The sequence below is a fragment of the Canis lupus genome, chromosome 1 (genome assembly GCF_003254725.2).
Source record: "Canis lupus dingo isolate Sandy chromosome 1, ASM325472v2, whole genome shotgun sequence".
In the NCBI taxonomy this organism is placed as follows: domain Eukaryota; kingdom Metazoa; phylum Chordata; class Mammalia; order Carnivora; family Canidae; genus Canis; species Canis lupus.
The window spans coordinates 57,006,198-57,027,648 of record NC_064243.1 but is presented as its reverse complement, the minus strand read 5'-3'; the positions used below and the strand labels follow the sequence as shown (position 1 = coordinate 57,027,648).

The 21,451-nt window shown below is 37.9% G+C and overlaps 1 protein-coding gene across 1 annotated transcript in view; it reads right to left on the bottom strand.

Annotated features, from left to right (window-relative positions):
* LOC112644457 (amine sulfotransferase-like) overlaps positions 1-10,717 on the bottom strand; it is a 31,454-nt gene extending 20,737 nt beyond the window's left edge. The window contains exons 1-2 of the mRNA XM_035710404.2: positions 8,206-10,717; positions 4,968-5,120 (exon numbers count right to left, since the gene is read on the bottom strand). Of these exons, the coding sequence (XP_035566297.1) occupies positions 4,968-5,109 (142 nt within the window). The 5' untranslated portion in view covers positions 5,110-5,120; positions 8,206-10,717. The remainder of the gene's footprint in view (positions 1-4,967; positions 5,121-8,205) is intronic.
* Positions 10,718-21,451: the final 10,734 nt, after the last annotated feature.

Genomic DNA, 21,451 nt, shown 5'->3' with positions numbered 1-21,451 from the left:
AAAGACACATTGATAAATAGAACAATAGAGAGGTCCCAGAAATAAACCAACACATTATCACTTAACTGATGGCAAAGGAGCCCAAAATATACAATGGGGACAAATGGTGTTGGAAAAGTTAGACAGCCAAATACAAAAGCATGAAACTGGACCACTCTCTCACACTACACACATTAATTCAAAACAGATTAACGACATGAATGTAAGACCTGGAGCATAAAACTCCTATTGGAAAACATTGCTCTTAGCAACGACTTTTTTATGGCAGTTGGATATGATGGTATAAACAAATGCAACAAAAGCAAAAAATAAGCAAGTAGGATAACATGAACATCAACTAAAAAGCTTCTGTACAACATGTGGGAACAGGCTGTGAAAAAGGATGAAAAGGAGATAGAAGAGCTCAAGAAGGAAGAGCAAAGACACATAAAGACCATGGATGAAGCCATGGCCCAGCTACAAGACCTGAAGAATCAGCATCTGATTAAGAGATCTGAGGTGAGATGGGGGAGATTTGTAAGCAACTGGGACACCAATGAAGAAATGACCCATTTACAGAAGGAAGTAACAGCCATTGGGACCAAGCTTGAACAGAAACGCAGTGACCAGGAGGATCCCTGGGTGGCTCAGCAGGTTTGGCTCCTGCTTTTGGCCCAGGGTGTGATCCTGGAGTCCCGGGATCAAGTCCTGTGCCGGGCTCCCGGCACGGAGCCTGCTTATTCCTCTGCCTGTGTCACTGCCTTTCTCTCTCTCTCTCTCTCTCTCTCTGTCATAAATAAATAAATTTTTTTAAAAAAATCTTAAAAAAAAAAGAGAAAGAAACACAGTGACTGCCACAACGTGCTACAGACTTACCAGATCTAGGATATCAAGTTACCCCTGTCTAAGAGCACTATGGATGACATTAGTCAGGGAGAGGGTAGCTCTCAGGGTGAGGATTCAGTGAGTGGTTCCCAGTGAACTTCCAGTGTCTCTGCATGAGAGGCCCACACTGAGATTGACTATGGTGAGCTGTGTGAAGATCTGAAGGGTACCCAGGCTGAGGAGATCAAACAGGAGATGAATACACTGCAGCAGAAGCTGAATAAGCAGCAGAGTGTACTCCAGCATATTGCTACCCCTAACATGAAAGCCATAGAAAAGCTGGAAAGTGTCCAAGGCAAGTTACAGGAGACCTCAGATAAGCTGGGAGAAGACTGAAAAGCAAGCCAAGAGAGCCAAGCAGGGATTCAAACAGATCAAGAAGGAGCACTTTGACCATTTCAATGCTTGTTTTGAATCTGTGGCTACCAACACTGATGAGATCGATGAGGCCATATCCAATGACAACAGTGCCCAGGCATTCCTGGGCCCTGAGAACCCTTAGGAACCCTACTTGGATGGCATCAGTTACAACTGATGGCTCCTGGCAAATGCTTCTGGCCTATGGCGAACTTGTTGAGGGGGAGAAGAGTGGCAGCTCTGGCCTTGCTCATTGCCATTCACAGATAGAAGCCAGCCCCCTTTTTCATCCTGGATGAGATCGATGCTGCCCTGGATAGCAGTGACATTGGCAAGGTAGCAAATTATATCAAGGAGCAATCAAGTTCCAACTTCCAGGCCATTGTCATCTCTCTCAAGGAGGAGTTCTACACCAAGTCTCAGAGCCTCATGGGAGGCTGCCCTGAGTAAGGGAACTATGTGAGCAGCAGAATCCTAACCTTCGATCTCACTAAGTACTCAGATGCCAAACCCAACTCCAATGAGCAGTAGCAGTACTTCTGCCCTCCTACCCTCCTGCTCTGTCTGGATCCCTAAGCTGCCCCTCTCCCAATCTCTGAATATTTGGCCCCTAACATTCCCCTATTTCTTGTCCCTGTTTGGTAGAGTCATGGGATTCAGGCACTGCTTTCAAGTACCAAGTGGAATTGAGGTGATGTTAGCTCTGGGGCGAAAATTCCTGAGCTACAGTGAGCACCTTGGCTTTCGCAATGAGGTGCTGAGCTCATCTGAGCTGATCAGGGCCATCTGTCCATTCCTTCTCACTCCTCGCCCCCTCCAAGACCTCCTGCTCATCACCCATAACCATGGGTCGGGTCCCTTGCATCTTGTTTGTGTGGAGTATGTGCGTGTGTATATATTAGTCCATATGTTTACATATGGGTGTGTTTGCAAAATCATAAAGATATTGGAGACTCATTTTAGAAGGATCCTAGGCTGAATTTAATTCCAAGAGAGCTCAGTATTACAGCACCCCAGAGCTGGGCAAAGGTATCAAGGACCTCATAGGAATCAGTCAGACAAAATTGCCCTTAATCACTCATTTGTGTTTTCATATATTTGTGCATTCATCAGACATATATTGAGCACCCTCTATTTGTCAGGCTCTATTCTAGAAATATAGAGCAGAATCAGACATGATCTCTACCCTACTACTGAGGAGATGCAGTGGGTTCATTGTTTCCCACAGTCAGCTGAATCATATTTATGCATACTTTGAAGAAGAAGGATGAGAAGGATAAGAGGATGATCACCTCCAGGCTTCCTGAGCTGAACCTTGACAAACTGGTAGGATTTGGTTGGGCTCTGAGGACAGACAGTTGTGGTTTCTAGTCCCTTTTATTAATCACTCACTAGTGTGATATTGGGCAAGTCATTCGACCTTTCTATGCCTCAGTTTTCTCATCTGTAAAATGGGGCTAACAATATGACCTACCCCATAGGGTTTAATGATGTCAAGCTCCTCACTGAGGATCTTATCCCTGCTTGGAGCCCACTAGGTGCTAACCCATCAGAATACAAGCTTTCTCATCCCTGGACCCCTGAGAGCTCTGATCCCAATTGTTGGGGACAGAGGAGCCTCCAAATCTGGGAGATGCTAAATGTCTTGGTTATTGAGAAAGTTCCAGGGCACCAATGGGATTTACCTGGATGGTGAAAGGCATGAAGAAGCCTACAGCTTCAAACATGTATGGTATCCAGGTGCCTGGGCCCCAATTTGGGTGGTAAGGAAGTCGGAGAGAGATAGCCTGGAGCACATCCAGGCCAAATGTATATGAAGATCCTTTTGGGAACTAACTGTGTCAGCTGCAGGAACTGTGCAGAGGCAGCACAGCCTGCAGCCATGAGGTCAGCCTTTACTTGTTCACGCACTGTCAGACCATCACTTTGTCCTGATTGTATACTACATTTTTGTTTTTCAAATGTGAAATCAGTTCTAACTACTCAAGTGACACATAAATCCATTCTCTAAGAAATTAGATTTATAAGTAAAGCTAGCCTCATTTGACTATCATTGCCTTCCCTCTCTAATATGGTATTATGTTTGCTGTATGTCCATCTAAATTCTTTTTAAGACTTTTACATATATGAGTATTTTGAAAACATTATTGTGTGTTTAATACAAATGTTATATTGAGTCCTGCAATTTGCTTTCTTTGCCAAACAATGTTTTTGAGGTCTATGCATTCTGTTTTTCCTAAAGTAGGTTCAACTCATCCTTTGTAACTGCCATATTGAGTGTCATCATATGACTTTATCACGTCTTACCTGTTTCTTTTGTGCTGGCTAGTTAAGACTATTTTCTGCTTTTGCTATTACAAATCACCACATTGGTAGTGTGTTACACACACACACACACACACACACACACACACATATACATATTTACCCAGGGTTGTTTCCCAGAAGTTCAATTGCAGAGTCCTCAGCTATTTATATTTTTGTTTTGAATAGACACTTCCAACTTGCCCTCCTATACTATGTACTCAATATTTTTCTTTACATAGTCTTAGGTGTAACATTGTTATTGATTTCACTTTTATCCAAAGTAGTGATATTCATGAAACCACAGATTTAACGTGCTAATTACATATTTTTCTAATACACATCTTTAATGTGTCCATCTTTTGAGCCTAACTCAAAAAACATTTCTGTACAGCAAAGAAAGCTATCAACAAGATGAAAAGGTAGCATTAAAAGGAAAAAAATATTTGTAACTCATTTATCAAATAAGGGGTTAATATCCAAAATATATTAACAAGTCATATAACACAATAATAAAGATTACAGAAACCCACTTAAAACATGGATAAAGGACTTGAATAGACATGCATGTATATACACACACATTTATGTATATATGCATTGTATACATGTATGTATGTTTTGGTCCTTTCTGAGTGCTCTAGCAAAATAAGACCCAAATAATTGAGGATTACTACACACTGTGATAATTAGTATAAATTAAATTTCCTCCTTCTCATGCACTTGGTTATTAAATACAACTTCAACTATAGTTCAAGGTAGCTTTTTTTTTTTTTTAAGATTTTTATATATGTATTCATGAGAGACACAGAGAGACACACACACACAAACACACAGGCAGAGAGAGAAGCAGGCTCCATGCAGGGAGCCTGACGTGGGACTCAATCCCGGGTCTCCAGGATCAGGCCCTGGGCCGAAGGTGGCGCTAAACCGCTGAGCCACCCGGGCTGCCCAACTTTCTAAATGATAAATATTTCTGCAGCCTCCCCAACCCAATTTAGCAATTTAGTGTTTGATAGGGTGTCTTTAAAATATCTACTTCAATATTTTCTCCATTTCTTTGTCTACATCAAAAATAACTTGTAGGGATGCCTGGGTGGCTCAGCGGTTGCGTGTCTGTCTTTGGCTCAGGGTGCGATCCCAGGGTTCCAGGATTGAGTCCCACAGCGGGCTCCCTGTGAGGAGCCTGATTCTCCCTCCGCCTATGTCTCTGCCTCTCTCTCTGTCTCTCATGAATAAATAAATAAAATATTTAAAAAAAAAACAAAAATTACTTGTAGCTACATTGTAAAAGACCTTATTTCATAGGATATTAAATTCAATACACCATGATATTTAGTAGAAGTGTATATATCCATATAGAATACTACTAAAAAGACAGTTCCCACATTATTAAAGTATCATCTGATTTCTTAGATTAGCTATTAGAATATAGAACTAACCAGATTTAGGGTAAGTGATTATGAAGACATCATCTTCTCTGATTTCAAAATTATCTAAGTTTTCTATAAAGTCAATATCAATTCCTTTGCGATAAAAATAATATCCTTTAAATTTGAATAAAAATCCGTCTCCGTCTTCCATATTTCAGTCACCTGCAAAAGAGAGACAAAATTATTTGAAAGAGATTTAGTGAGTGTCTATGGTCTCTTCCCTTCTGTATCTTCAGTTGTTGACCATATACTGAGAGAATAAATTGATATCTTGTTTTCTTCACAAACACTGAGAAGTGGCTGGCTCTGTAAGCTACTTCCTGGATTCCAGACGTGTGGTGTTTGGTCCAATGCTGGGAACCAATTGTTCATAGGCTCTAGGTTAGTCCTATGTATGTGTACTCCATTTTTCTAGCTACAAAGAAAATAGTTAAAAAATAATTTTTGTAGTAGCAAAAAGATACTTTAATTAGAAAGCATACGTATATATGTATATGTATATATATATATATATATACACACATATAAAAATGAACATACAAGTTGGATTTGAACAGGCTTCAGAAACACTTGTCTCCCATCATTCCTTCATTAGCTGGACTTTTCCCCCCATAACTGGAATATAATGTGTTAGTGTTTAGCAGGTTTCTAGAAACTTTTCTTTATATACTTCCTGGGTAGGAATTATGCATTCGAAATATCTTTGGTAACTTTTAACTTAAATTTTGCTTTATTTCTTAACTTGTAACATGTAGAAGAATTAACACACATGACTGTATTCCAGGAAGTTGATAAATTGCAATGTGAGCAATTAAATTTCCATAATGACTAGATGACCAATAGCACAAAGTGAAAGTCTTAGAGAAAACATTCAAATAATGGTTGATACATAGTGCAAACCGAGCCTCATGAGTCATCATTCATGTATATATTTTGCCTTTCATTATTATCTCTCACTAGCCATATGGAAAATAATCTCTTGATACTATAAACTCTGAGGTGATAGTTGACTTAGAGTTCTTCCAGAAGACTCTGAAGTGTCCTTTTTTTCTATTTTCCAAAGTAGTCAGTCACGGGAACAGTTAACAAAATAACAGCTTCAGAATCACACAACTTGAAAGCAATTCCAGGACACCTGGGCCAAGGGTCATCATGAGAAGACAAAGGGAAATAAGAAATATTTGAAATATATTTTGACAGTCACACAGTTACTAGAAAACAGAGGATTGATAGCCTCTCTTTATAAAGAAGATTTAGGAAAGCTGCAAAGTAGTTGGAATCATCAACACGAATTGACAGAGAAGAAAGTGGGGGACCAGACAGGGAAGGCTAGAGGAAGAGAGAGAAGAAGATATGTCATCCTGTCACTAGAGTTATTTAAGGATTCTCATCCTTGCCATCCTTAGTGTTCAGAGAAACCAGCTACTTTACAACTCCATACCCATTGGGCTCTAATATTAACGTCCACTATAAAGCAGCAGTGGCTCCTTAACAGTAGCCAATTCCATGTCTTGGGATCAAAACAATAATGATGAGCCTATAACATCTTGATCTCTTCATGAAGTAAACATAATTCTACCATCTTATATTCTACTTATATTAGATCTTAGTATAATTACTCTCACCACAGTGAATTATATCTTTCTTTTAGTATATGTTCTTAAATCTCTACATAAATATTTGGAATCACATAATGGATCAGTTCATTGAAAATCAAAGCAAAAGTAGTAGAGTATAGTATTCTGTCATATAGAAGGGCTGATAGCTTACACATATTTAGTCTAATGTTTAGAAAACTACCAAACACCTAAAACTGCATAATTAGTACAGTACAGTCAAGAGAAAGGAAGCAGAGAGTACGTCACCCCTAAAGTACCAATTTGGCATGTGGATTGTTTTAGCTGAAAGCAATTAAGACCCAGCAGACTCAGAACAGCTTTTTACCTTCTGCCTAAAAGAATTTGGATAGGGAGCCTGTACCAGGAATAGAGCTACTACCACATATAGCTTTTTCTAGTAGCAAGACACTTTGATGGCATGGAACACATCTGTTTATCAAATATGTGCTCTTCTCAACTTCCTGTGAATTTCCCTTCTCCTTTTTGATTTCTGAAGCATATTACCCCCTTCTCCTTTGCTCAGGATGTGCCATGGAGCCTGGGATATATTTTGACAGTCACACTGTTACTAGAAAATAGAGGATTAATAGCCTCTCTTTATAAAGGAGATTTAGGAAAGCTGCAAAGTAGCTGGAATCATCAATATGAATTGACAGTCAGAGAAGAAAGTGGGGGACCAGACAGGGAAGGCTAGAGGAAGAGAGAGGAGGTGACCATATGAAGAAAGATTTGGAGTGTCATTGAAATTTAATATGGGAGGACAGGGGGACCAAGACTCGAACTTGAACTCAGACTGGACTTGGATCCCAAGGCTTTGTCTCCTACAGTTTTTATTAAGAGAGCTAGCAGATTGGCTACAGGAATGATTAATTTGGGGAAACAGAGAAAAGCATGTTTACTTCAAAAGGTAAAAGAATAGGCTATTAACTCAAGGAGGGGGAGTGGAGGACCTTATATCTGTAGAATAATGTGGACAAGAGTCAATGTGCCAATTCAGGACCTCACACATCCCCAGTGTGCCCAGGAGTACAAGATTCAGTTCTTAGATAGGCACCACAGCTAGTTCTCCCACAAGGATGGTATATAAGACTCAGTTGTCAGACTGTCTTTGACTCTTCAGGCCTTTGTGGGTCTCCCACACACATATAATTACATTTCTCTTCTGTGAGTCTCCCTTTTGCCTATTTTTTTATAAATTTATTTTTTATTGGTGTTCAATTTGCCAACATATATACAATAACACCCAGTGCTCATCCCGTCAAGTGCCCACCTCAGTGCCCATCACCCAGTCACCCCACCCCCCACCCACCTCCCCTTCCACCACCCCTAGTTCGTTTTCCAGAGTTAGGAGTCTTTCATGTTCTGTCTCCCTTTCTGATATTTCCCACTCATTTTTTCTCCTTTCCCCTTTATTCCCTTTCACTATTTTTAATATTCCCCAAATGAATGAGACCATATAATGTTTGTCCTTCTCCGATTGACTTATTTCACTCAGCATAATACCCTCCAGTTCCATCCACGTCGAAGCAAATGGTGGGTATTTGTTGTTTCTATTCTCAGACCAGCAAAGAACCTAGAAGGAAGTAGCAGAAAGTGTTTCATCCCCAAACTACAATGAAGCTACTCACCTTGAGCGTTCTTTGAAGTGAAGTGTGGGCTCTCGATATAAAAGCCAATGAGAAGAATAATTGTGTACTACTGAAGGAGAAAGACACAGATGAAAACTGAGGTTTCCACAAAGAGATTTAATGACTCACTAAGTAGCAGGGTTCCCCGAACAAATAGCTCCTTAAGGAGGAGGGATTAGGCTGATGTTGACCAGTAGATCATCAGAGTCTAGGAAAAGCTCTGATGTATTTACTGTAAATAAAGGAAGATAATGCTTCAAGCAGCTTGGTGCTACTCAGAGCTGCTGACTAGGGTCCAAAGTCTCTGCTTATATTCTGCTATAATTGAAAAGCATGTATACATACTTGCTGTCCCACTCGTGGTACTCTAATGGCCATAGATCAGTAGTATAATGGACTGAGTTGCTTCTTCAATAGCATGAGTATTGGTGCCTTTAAATCCTTGTGTTGTTTCTCATGAAATAGGAAGGAGAGTAAGTGCAGTGTGAACAATGGAAAAGTTGAGGGGAGATAAACATATCTTCAGGAAGTAAATCTATTTATTTTGAAGGATTAGGCACTTTCCCAAATTCTACTATATGCTTGACACAAATGTAATACTCACTTAACTACCAGTTACCACATAGCTGCCATTAAACCCCTCAGTTGTGTTACTATTGGGAAAGTCTTCACTTCACTATATCACAGAGTGAGACATAGGTCCTGGGGTTGGCTCCCCAGGTAGTTTTGTGTCCTCTTTTTCAGGGGTTCCACGCTCTAGCCTGTCAGTTTGTTTTCCAAACAGAATGATCATAAAGGATAAACATTCTAAGGTTTATTCAAGTTCCCTCTATATGTACTTGGATTTTTGACCTTAGATGCTGTTTCTCTTATTAGTTCTTGAAAGCAAACGTTTCTTCACATATGCTAAGATAAATCAGCACTCCTTGGCATTTGTTGATGTTATGGCATGCACACTAACAGCTTTGGAACATGACTCAAGCCCTTTCTAACACATCTCCTTTCAGTTCTCCTCTGTAAACATATCACCAGGCAAAGGTAGCCTTTTTTTTTCTCATTTAGAACTATTCTTGACAACTTTAGAGTTCATCTTTGGTTTCACCTTTCCTATTGTCACCTTTCACTAAATAAAATTTTGATCCAAGGAAGGCTTTAATCCCTTTTCTTGGAGAAATTTTACTGTTAGGAAAGTGTTTAATGTGACAGAAATTTGACCTTGCAATTATTCAGAAAACCTCTTTCTCAGTGTTCTCTAAATTAAAACATAACACATTTCATGAAGCAAAAGTTGTCAATTCCTAGGAAGGAATAATTGTGATTTCCTAAAACAAATAACTTGAGGAAAGTAAACTGATACTTGTGGTTATGCACATTTTCATTATTTGCTAAACTTATGATGCTGAAAAGCTGGAAATATTACCTGCTTAAGAGGTTTAAGCACAATCTCTTGATCTATTATTGAATGATGAATAAACTACCTTGGCCTTGTCTTAAATATAACACAAGATTCAAAAAAATATCTAAGTAGTGACATCAGAGTGTGCATAAGGTTGGGGATAGATTCCATAGAATTAGTTCTAGTGAGCCACTATCTAAAAACATTAAAAATAAAATAGAGCAAAAAAGAGGAACAACCACTTCCAGGACAAGATCAGAATTCTGAAAATATTTAGTTTTCACAATAAAATACCATATGCCAAAAAACAGGAAAGTATGGTACATGGGCAGGAAAAAAGAGCAATTAATAAAAACAGTGTCTGAATGGACCCAGACTTTGGACTTAGCAAACAAAACAACTGTAAAAAATATGTCCCATTTGTTGAGCCACTCAAAAAAGGTTTGCTCCAGCAGAAGAATCATGCAAATGAAAACAGATCAATAGAGAAAAGAAATACAAACAATGAAAAGAAGACAAAGAATAAAGAAAACTGAACATAGCCTCAGAGACCTGTAGAAAATATCAAGCATACCAACATAAGTGCAAGCAGGAGAGGAAAGGGCAAAAGAAAATCTTTGAAGAAATTATGACCAAGATCTTCCCAAATTGGATGAAAAATATTAATTTGCACATCTATGAAGCTCAACAATGAGTAGGATCAACATGAAGAGATTGAAAGGAACACATACAGAGTTAAACCCCTGAAACATACATTTCAGCACTACTTCTCTTCTTAGAAGGATGCTTTTGTATTTTGATGAGGATTGAATTTCATCAGTGGATGGCCTTGGGTAGTAGGGACATCATTATATTCATTCTTCCAATCCACAAGTGTGAGACGTCCTTCCATTTGTTTTGTATTCTTTGATTTCTGTTAGCAAAGTCTTAGAGTTTACATTGTACAGGCCTTTCATGTCCCTGGTTAAATTTACTAAGATTTTTCATTGTTTTTGATGTTACTGGGAATTAAATACTTTATTTCTTTTTCAGATATTTTATTACTAGTGTAAAGGAATGAAATGGATTTCTGTATATTGATTTTGCATCCTGAGACTTTACTCTGATAGTTGATTCCACAATTTTTTGATCGACTCTTTGGAATTTGGGATTTTATATATATATATATATATATATATATATATATATATATATATATTCCTTTATTTGCAAATATTGGCTATTTTATTTCTTACTTTCTGATTTGGATGCCTTTTATTTCTTTGTCTTGCCTAATGGCTCTAGCTTGGACTTAGTACCAGAGAAGTGGTGAGAGTGAGCATCCATGTCTCACTCCTGATCTTAGAGGAAAAGCTTGCAAACTTTCACTATTGACCATGATATTAGCTGTGGCTTGTCAAAATAGTCTTTATTATGTTGTGGTATATTCAATCTATTAAGGGTTTTTAGCATGGAAGGATGTTGTGTATTATCAGTTGCTTTTTCAGTGTCTATTGAGATAATCATGGTACATTATCTTTTATTTCATTGGTATTTTACATTTATTGAGTTGTGTGTGTTGAGTGAAACTTGCATCCTAGAGGCAGATCCCACTTGGTCCAGGTATATAATATGTTAATGTGCTCTTGATTTTGGTCTGCTGTTTTGTGGAGAATTTTGCATCAGGGATATTGGTCTAGTTTCAAGGTTATTTTTAATTTAAATTAAATTAGCCAACATATAGTATACCATTAGTTTCAGATGTAGAGTCCAGCTATTCATCTTATATAACACCCAGTGCTCATCACATCATGTGCTCTCCTTAATGTCCGTGACCCAGTTACCCCATCCCTCCTCCCACCTCCCTTCCACCAACCTTCAGTTTGTGCCCCATAGTTGAGAGTTGCTTGTTTGTCTTCCTCTCTGATTTCTTTCCATTCGGTTTTCCCTCCCTTCCCCTATGATCGATCCTCCATGCTATTTCTTATATTTAACATGAGTGAAACAATGTGATAGTTGTCTTTCTCTGACTTATTTCGTTCAGCATAATACCCTCCAGTTGCACCCACATCAATGTAAATGGTAAGATTTCATCCTTTTGACCACTAATATTCTAATATATATATATGCAGGTGGCCCTTTGGATCACTATATTTGTATTTGTATTTTTGGGGGTAAATACCTAGTAGGGCAATTGCTGGATCATTGGGTAGCTCATTTTCAAGTTTCTGAGGAAACTTCACATTTTTTTCCAGAGTGGCTGCACCATCTTGCTTTCCCACCAACAGTGTAAGAGGGTTCCCCTTTCTCTGCATCCTTGTCAACATGTCTTCTCCTGACTTGTTAATTTTAGCCATTTTGACTGGTGTGAGGTGGTATCTCATTGTGATTTTAGTTTGTATATCCCTGATGCAGAGTGATGTGGGCCATTTTTCCATGTGCTTGTTGGCCATTTGTATGTCTTCTTTGGAGAAATGTTTGTTCATGTCTTCTGCCCATTTCTTGACTGGATTATTTGTTTTTTGGGTGTTGAGTTCAATAAATTCTTTATAGATCTGATACTAGCCCTATGTCATTTGCAAATATCTTCTCCCATTCTGTAGCTTGCCTTTTAGTTTTGTTGCTAGTTATGGGTCTGTTCAATTTTTCTATTTCTTCCTGTTTCAGCTTTGGTATTGGTGTTCTTGTCTGATTTTGGTATGAGAGTTAAGAGCGGCCTCACAGATTTAGTTTGGAAATGTCACTTCCTCCTTGATATTATGGAAGACTTTGTGGAGGATTGATATTGTTTCTTTAAATGTTTGGTAGAATTAATCTGTAAAGTCAGTCATCTGATCCTACTTTTTTGGTGCGGGTTGATAACTGATTCAATCTCTTTACTCATTTGTTCAGATTTTCTATTTCTTCTGATTCACTCTTGGTACATTGTGTTTCTAGAAATGCATTCATTTCTTCTAGATTATGTAATTTGCTGGCATGTAATTGTTCCTAGTAGTCTCTTAGGCTCCTACGTATTATTGCTGTAGTATCATTTGCACTATCTCTTCTTTCATTTCTAATTTTATTTGTCTGTCTTTTCTTCTTTGTTCATCTAGGTAAAGTTTTGTCAATTTGGTGATATTTTCAAAGAAGCACTCTTAGTTTTCTTGATTCTTTTTATTGTTTTTCTGGTCTCTAATTTATTTCTGCTCTCATCTTTTGATCTGTATTTTTTCCCAAGTTAACTTTGGGCTTAACTTGTTCTCTAGTTCAAGCTGTAAAATTAAGGACTTTATTTGATATCTAATTTGTAATATGTGATTATTGGTATTAAATAGCCATTCAGAACTCTTCCTGCTGTATCCCATAAGATCTGATATGATGTGCTAAAAATGTTTAATATGTTGCATTTCCATTTCATTTGTTTTGAGGTAATGTCTTTTTTTTTTTTTAGGTAATGTCTTTCTTATGATTTATTTTTGACCCATTGATTATTCAGAAGTGTGTCATTCAGTTTCTACATATGTGGATGTTTTCATTTTCTTGTCAGTATCATACAAAGTAAAAAGAGAGAGTTGGTATAAATTGAATCTTCTGAAATTTCCTAAGATTTTTGTATCCTATTATATAATCTATACTGCAGAATAATGAGATGAATGTGTATTTGCAGATATTGGATAGAACATTCATTGTTCTATTAAGTCCATTTCTTCTAAAGTATGCTTCCATTCCAATGTTTCCTTGTTGATTTTCTATCTGGATAATGAACCTACTGCTGATAGTGAGGTAATGAAATACCTTCCTTTACTATTACTGAATTGCTGTATATTTCACCCTTAAGTTCTGTTAGTATTTGCTTAATATATTTCAGTGCTCCAACGTTGAGAGTAGAAATAGTTGTGGCTTTTATATCTTCTTGATTTATTGACCCTTTACCTTCATATAATGACTTTCTTTTGTTACTTTTGACTTGAAATCCATTTTGTTTGATATAAAATAGCAGCCTGCACCTGTCTTCTTTTGGTTTCCATTTGTTTGGAAAGCCATCTTCCATCTCTTCACTTTGAGTTTATGTATGTCTTTAGAGCTGATATGTCTCCTGTAGGCAGCATATAGCACAGTTTGTGTCTTGCTTTTTCTTTATCCAGCCACTGTGTGCATTATAATTGGTGAATTAATCCATTTATAATTAGGGTAATCATATTAATACATAAGGACTTTATTTTTTTTATTTTTTTATTTTTTAATACATAAGGACTTTATACTCTTATCTTTTGCTTTCTGGTTTTCTACCTATTTTCTTTCTTTTTCATTGTTTCTACCTCTGTAAAGTGGCGGGTTTTGTTTATTTGCTCAGTCTTCCGTGTGTGTGTGTGTGTGTGTGTGTGTGTGTGTGTGTGTGTATAGATGTGTCTTCTCTAGATTTTTGTTTTGGGGTTTCCTTGAACAATACATAAAACATACAAGTCCTTTTTCTGCTGCTAGCGACTCATATTCGCTTGTTTCTGCTCTCAAGTTTTGCCTTATGGTTACCTTGAGGCTTACATAAATGCTAGACCTTTATTTACTGCTAGAAACTCATATTCATTCACTTATAATGGTTCCACACTTTTTTCCACTCCTCCCTTTTGTTTATGTCAAAATTATCTCTTGTTATGCTGTGAATTCCTTAACCAACTGTAGTCCCTATCATTATTTTCAATGCTCTCTTCCTTTAACCTTTATTCTGTAATTGTTTAAAATACTATTCAACTGAATCTCCCTATTTTGATGGTCTCTATCACCTTGATGAGTTTTGTGTGATTTCATTTTTTGTCACTAGTGTCTTTTCATTTTAGCTTGAAGAGGTCTTTCAACCTCTCTTGCAAGACAGGTCTAGTGTTGGCAAACTCCTTCAGCTTCTGTTTGGGGAAAACCCTTACTTTCCCTCATATCTGATATGTTTGGTGACAGAATATTCATGACTGCCACTGGTATCTTTCAGTATTCTGAATCTGTCATTCCATTGTCTCCTGGCCTGTAGTGTTTCTGCTGAGAAATCTGCCCATAGTCTAAAGAGTTGGGTTGTGAGAGCTTCCTTTGCACCAATTCTTTCCTCTGCCTCTAAAATTATTTACCATTGGTTTTGACATTTATAATGTGTCGTTGAGAAAGATAATAAAGTGTTCTATTAGCTCTGTGGACTTGTATGTTAACTTCCTTCCACAGGTTGGGAAACTCTCAGCAATTATTTCTTTAAATAAATGCTGCCCCCTTCCACTCTTCTTCTGGTATTCTTGATATTCTTATATTGGCTTTTCTAATCTGATAACTCAAATAGGGTTTCTCGACATGTTAAAAATCTTAGTCTCTTTTCTCTTCCACTTGAATCATTTCCCAATTCCTATCATTAGATAGTTCATTCTCCCTCCCATCTGACCCACTATATTTCCTATGTTTTCTAATTCATTTCTCATCTCATGTGTTGAGTCCCTCACATCCAGAATTTCTTTGGTTCCTTTTTATAATTTCAATCTCTTTGGTAACACACTCCTTCTGTTCATTAATTTTATGCCCAGATTCTCTGAGATGCCTCCTAAATTTTCTCTGGCTCATTGAAATTCTTCACAGAAGCTTCATAAAAGCAATTATATAGGAATAAGATCACAATATTCTTTGCCTCTGAATTTAGTCCCTGGACTATTGTCATTTTCTCTTTGTGATACCATCATACTATGATTTTGGATGAAATGTGCCTTTGTCATCTCACTTGAAGGTTCAAGCATCTTTCTTATTTAGGAAAGGTTTTGTTGACTTTGATTCTAACAGTTAAGCAAATTGGCAATCAGAAACTTTACTTTTGTTTCCCAGAAGGTCATGATCTAGCAAAATATTTTATTTTCTTATTGGAGCTGACTCACCACTAATTAGGAGCACACCTAAGAGATCTGACACTTAGGGAATTAAAAAACAACAACAACAACAAAAAAAAAACCCAAAACAAACCTGGTGGCAGGGTGGCAGGGCAGTTGTGGGCTTTAGCACTTGGGTCATGGGTGTACCCAAGGCCAGTGCGATGGGTGGGTAGGGTCTCAGAGGTCCCAGACTTCTTGAAACCCCAAGGCAGACAGCAGGAAACACCTTCCTCCAAATCATTTCCTCCCCTTCCTTCCCTTGTGCCAGTCACAGAGTTCCTCAGAAATCCAGGTGCTGAACAGCAACAGGTTCCTCCATGTACCTGAGCAGCCAGGGAGACTTTGACTTACCACTCTGCTTTCTACCTCCTCTGCCTCCAATGCCAGGATCAGCACTGCCACTGATGCTGCTGCACTTCCCTTGGCCCCATAATCTCTATGATTCCTAATCCACCCTCTTTGGAATGCAGATGGATGGATCTCTCAGTATGCTCTCTGGAGGCACTTTTATTCAGCCATGGATGTTTAATTAGACACAAATGGAAAGAAAGAGAAAAATGAAGAACTTACCCAGCTACGATGCTGACACCCCTATTACTCTCTTTAATAGGGTTGAATAAGAAATGTTAAATGAATTTCTTCTGTCTGGTATTTACCTAAATGAGGACTGAGATGAGTATGAAATGCAGTACACTTGTTATCTGGAAAAACCAGGCATACATGAAAGGGTAGGAGAGAACCTAACAAAGACCATGTTCCAAGGACAACCACAGGTACTTGTTTTCTATATATATATATATATACTACTCATACTGGAACAGTGCAAATCCTTCTAGGGAGGCCATGACTTTATCTGAGATCAGTCTATTCTAGAGCAACTTAAAAAAGACCATAGTTGCCCAAACTCCATTTAATATCCTAGAGTCATAATTCTATCACTCTAGTTCTGGCTCCAGGATGGCATAAACCCCTTTCAGTGCATCTTTCACACTTCTATAAATTCTGGACAAATACAGAAAGACCTACAATTAGCCACAGATACCAAGAGTGCATGGGAGACAAAACTTGAACAAGTGCCCAGTATAGGGAATAAGGTCTCCAGGTCTCTGTTACTTTATTTCTGTGCCTTTGTCTACAAAAATTTCTCCAGCTGTAGGGAGAAAGAATCCAGATTCCTGGCTTCTTCCCACCCTGATATGTTGTGAGAAACAAAAATGCTCCCACATTTTTCCAGGCCCCATCCAGAACCAGTTTCCTAGCACCACCAAGGGCCCCAGCTCAATACCCACTCCACCAAACTCTGCCCTCAGTTGGTTCTGCTCCAAGGCTGTTCTGCCATTAGGTCACCAAGCTGCTTTAATTGAAATCATTTCATAGGATGTTTTCCTTTGGCTGCTTCTGAGGACACAGACTGAGATATGCCTGCAGACTAGGAAGCGCCCTCACCTCACCACCTGTGAGGGAGTGAGAGCAGAGGAGGGCAGAGGAGGAAGTTGAACTGCAATTAAACAGCAACAAAACCCACAAATGATCAAACAGGGAGCTAAGGACCTGGGATGCCTTTCAAATTCTTTTAACTTGAGGCAGTTTTGCTGCTACAATTGGAATGCAGGGCAACATTTGTGCAACCATCACTCAAGGACATGCCACCTGCACTGCTACATGTTTTGTTTGTTTCTGGATTTGCTTTTTGATGAAATAATGGCAAAAGGAAGACAGAAGGGTACCTGTCTTACTCCAATCAGGCTGCTATCACAAGACAGCACAGACTGGTGGCTTACGAACAATGGATACTTACTTCTCACAGTTCCGAGGCTGGGAAGTCCAAGATAATGACACCAGCAAATTCGTGTCTGGAGAGAATACCCTTCTGTGGTGGTCTTTTCACTGTGACCTCACGTAGCTGGTAAGAGTGCCAATCCCAATCATCCCCTCCCCAAAGCTCACCTTGGGGCTTAGGATCTCAACGTAAGAACTTCTGGGGAACACATGCATTCGGCCAATGGCAGTACACTTCTTCCCTATAATTTCACTGTGTGAGAGAGGACACTAGGCAGTGTGGGAAATGTAGGGAGATTTGTACACAAGGCCCCACAACGGCAGTGTTAACTCACTAAGCTGAACATGTGTATTAGTTGTCAATTTTAAGATTTTCATATTCAGAAATTATTGTAATCCCTGCTTACAGATGAGGAAATTGAGGACCAGAAATTAAGTGGAATGATGTGCAAACTGTCAGTTATTAGAAGAGCCTATTACTCCAATTCTCACTCTTTCCACTAGTGCCATCTTAAAAAATTTTCGTGCTACACATGCATTAACCTTTACTGGTGAACTAAAATATTAAGTAGTAAACATTAAATCTTCACTTTTCCCCTTTGTGTTCAAGCTCTCTGGGGCTGGCTCAACATGTCCTATTTCATATCAATTGATCACCTATGTCAGGAAGAGAGACATTCCAAACTCTCTTCATAAAATATACAGACACAAAGACACTTCCTATCTCTGATAGAATCCAATAAAATTAGTTGATAATAGCAAAAAAAAAAAAAAAAAAAAGGATATTAAATGCAAATCTTTGAGAATGTGCCTAAGACTTTAATGTCATTTCTAAGGGCCTTATAATCAATATTTACATTTTAAAACAAACACTCTTAAATCCTAATGGCTAAAGGCCTTTTCAAACAATAGAGATGAATCAATCTGACCTTTACGAAAATATTAGAAGATACATCCAAATTCATATCAAGAAGTTCTTTTAAAAACATTAGCCCAAAAGTAGAGATTAAAAATGTCCTAGATCCATCCTTTCTAGACAGAGTGAGTTCCAGAAGAATCAATCTATTAAAGATATCACCAAACTTGAAGTACAATTTTTTTTTTTTTTACTCATGATTGTATCACATCTAGCTATGTTTGGATTGGTATGGTCAAAGCTATAACCTATTTTTTTAAAAAAGATTTTATTTATTTATTTGAGAGAGACAGTGAGCACAAGCTGTGGGGAGGGGTAGATGGAGAGGGAGAAACAGACTTCCCCCTGAGCAGGGAGCCTGATGCAGGGTTTGATCCTATGACCCTGGGCTCATGACCTGAGCCAAAGGCAGACGCGTAACTGCCTAACCAACTGAGCTAACCACGTGCCCAACTATAACCTATTTTTTGATGTCTTAGGCATGTGGCAGTAGCCCACAGTCTAGTAATCTCCAGGTCCTTAATTGCTTTGCTTAAATATCTGCTTGAAGCTGATATGGCTCATTCTATTTGTTGTTTTCTGAGCATCTTCATTTACATAAGGAAGCCCCCCGTTACCTAAAACTCCACATGGTTTTACCTCCAGGCCTTTCTCGTTAATAATCTTAGGATAGAGGTCAGGGAACCCTGAAAGCTTTTTGGAGCTATCATGGACTATGGCAGGCAAGTGAGGCACTGATCTTAGGTGTAAAATTTAAAGAGGAACCAAAAACTCAGTTATTAAGATAAATAATATTTTAATGCAGTATTTTAAAAAATAAAGATTAATGTAAAATCCAAAATAAATAAAATAAGTAAATTTTAGGTAATTACTATTGATTCCTTTTACCTCAGAGGCCAAAATGGTTCTGCACAGCCATTATTTAAATTTTGATTTGATATCCCTTACAATATCCTTGAAACGTTTCTAGCATATTTCCATTTCTTATTAATGGAAAGTGCACTAAATTGTGCATTCCCAACCTATCTCATCCCTTTTCTTTCCAAGTCCTTTGCCCAAAAAAGTTGACATGAAACAGAAGGCTATAAACTTCATAATAGACCTTTTGGCAGCATTCTGCATCTCTCACTCTGACATAGGGCCTAAGGCAGCAAACAAACTAATGTCATTCCTATGGACTCCTACTCCATGTATCACTTGTGAAAAACTTTCCTTATCATGTTAGATCTCCACGGTCTCTAAAATTACTCCTTACAGTTCCGAAGTTGTGACCCATTTTAATGTATAATCATACAATGGCTACCTTTGCTGCCTGACACGTATGATCTCTGAAGGACAAACACTATGAGCTACTTGAGGTAGTTACCTACTTTGTGTTCTAATACAAACAGTGAGCTAGCACATAAATATTGAAAACCCACAATCTCCTTTCTCCTGGAATCCAGGAATGTGTCTCTTTGCTTCTTGGCACATATACCTTTGGAACTGGTGACAGTACAATCAATGAACTCATCCTTTACACCCACAAGACCTGTTATTCATACTCTTCCTGATGTTATCTCAACTAGGAAATGTTCATGTAGCCTTTTAGATGTGTTTGAAGTTAATGCAGAATCCAGAAGCATTCTTCAAAGCTGCAGGTGGCAAATAGAACATTTCTTCTGTCAATGTTTTACCTTCAAAATGCATGACAATTTTGCATTCTATTCCATAATTCACTCATTCAACAAATATTAGATGCCTATTCAGTGCCGGATATTGTCATAGGGATACAGCAGAGAATACACATATTTATATTTGTTTTTAATCTTAGAATATTTTATACAATTTAGCATAAGTAGAGAAACCAGAGCAAAAATTATCCCAAATCCAAGAGCAAAATTGGTAATCTGAGATGGCCAATTATTGCTTCACATACCACCAGTCATGCTTTTTGCACATCCTGGGATCATGTGTGCTCCAGTCTGAGAAGTAGAGTCTTTCATTAATTCCCAGAAAATAAAAGAAATATTAACATTAATATTTATTCCAGATGAAAATACTTGGGAGTATCATTAGAACTAACTCTTTGTCTTCATTTCCGTACATTAGGTTCTGCCTACATTCTGAAATGACAAAGACAGAATCCACTTCAATACCCACAGAAAATATATAAAGCTAATACTTTAAAAAAATCATGTGTGAGGAGGAGGTAGTCTCACTCTTGACACTTTAAGGTCAAATCTTCATTGACCTCGGTGCTACATTGTTCATCACTGCTTATCTTACCCTTAATTAAACTGCTCTTAAGTTCTTAATGCATCTACTGATCAGCTTCAGAAAGGATCTCTCCTTAGAAAAAGCTAATTCTCACACAAAAGAAACTTTTAGACTTGTCTCTGCAGAGAAATGCTGAACACTACTGCTGTTCCCTTTTACTGGTTGGAACCAAAGCCAGTGAAAAAGAATTATACTCTTCAGTGATAGTTTTGTCTTAAATAATTTGATTTTAGCAATAGGTCTAACTCCAAAAATAAACACGTGGTACTGCTTGTGCTTGTGGATATGTAGTATAGGCATTTTTGAAAGAAGGCAGTGATTTGCAATAGCACAGTAATTTCCTGTTAGGATTAAGATTCAATTCTCCAAAACTACAGTGACTGGATAACTTGCATGAAGCCTGGCTTTCCTACCTGAAATCCTCATGTCAACCATTCCAAATTATTACAAGAAGGTCTCATACGTGTATTAATGTAGATGTGTGTTCTCTTGCAGACAGTGTATAACCTCAAGAATTCAGATCTTTTCAGACTGTTTAAACTAGAAAAGTACTGGAACAACACAATATATATATTTCACAACTACAGAACAGGGATTCTTACCAAGGAGTAAGTAATGGAATAATCTGTGTCACTGGCATGAGATCTCACTGTTTTAAAATTCAGATTAAGGTCAGTGTTTAATAACCTAAATTGAGGAGGGCCTAGGAATGCATACCTTTTAATAACTCCATAAAGGATGCTGATTCAAATACTAACATAAGACTAAAGTCCACTTTAATCCTGAATATAATTTAGCTTTCTGGTTTTGTAAAGGTTTAAATTTATCATGCCCAAAGGCTAGAATTCCGCAGGTTTAATGTTCTCTTCACTTCTGTCTTCTAATATTTTATATTAATGATGGTACTCAGAGGCATAAACCACCACTGTCCTCAGCACAGAAATCCCAAGTTATTACAATTCCTTATATATGAATCCACACCTGCGCATAGCTGCATTCTATCCTCAAATAGACCTTATTCCTACCAATAAGAGGAACTGAACA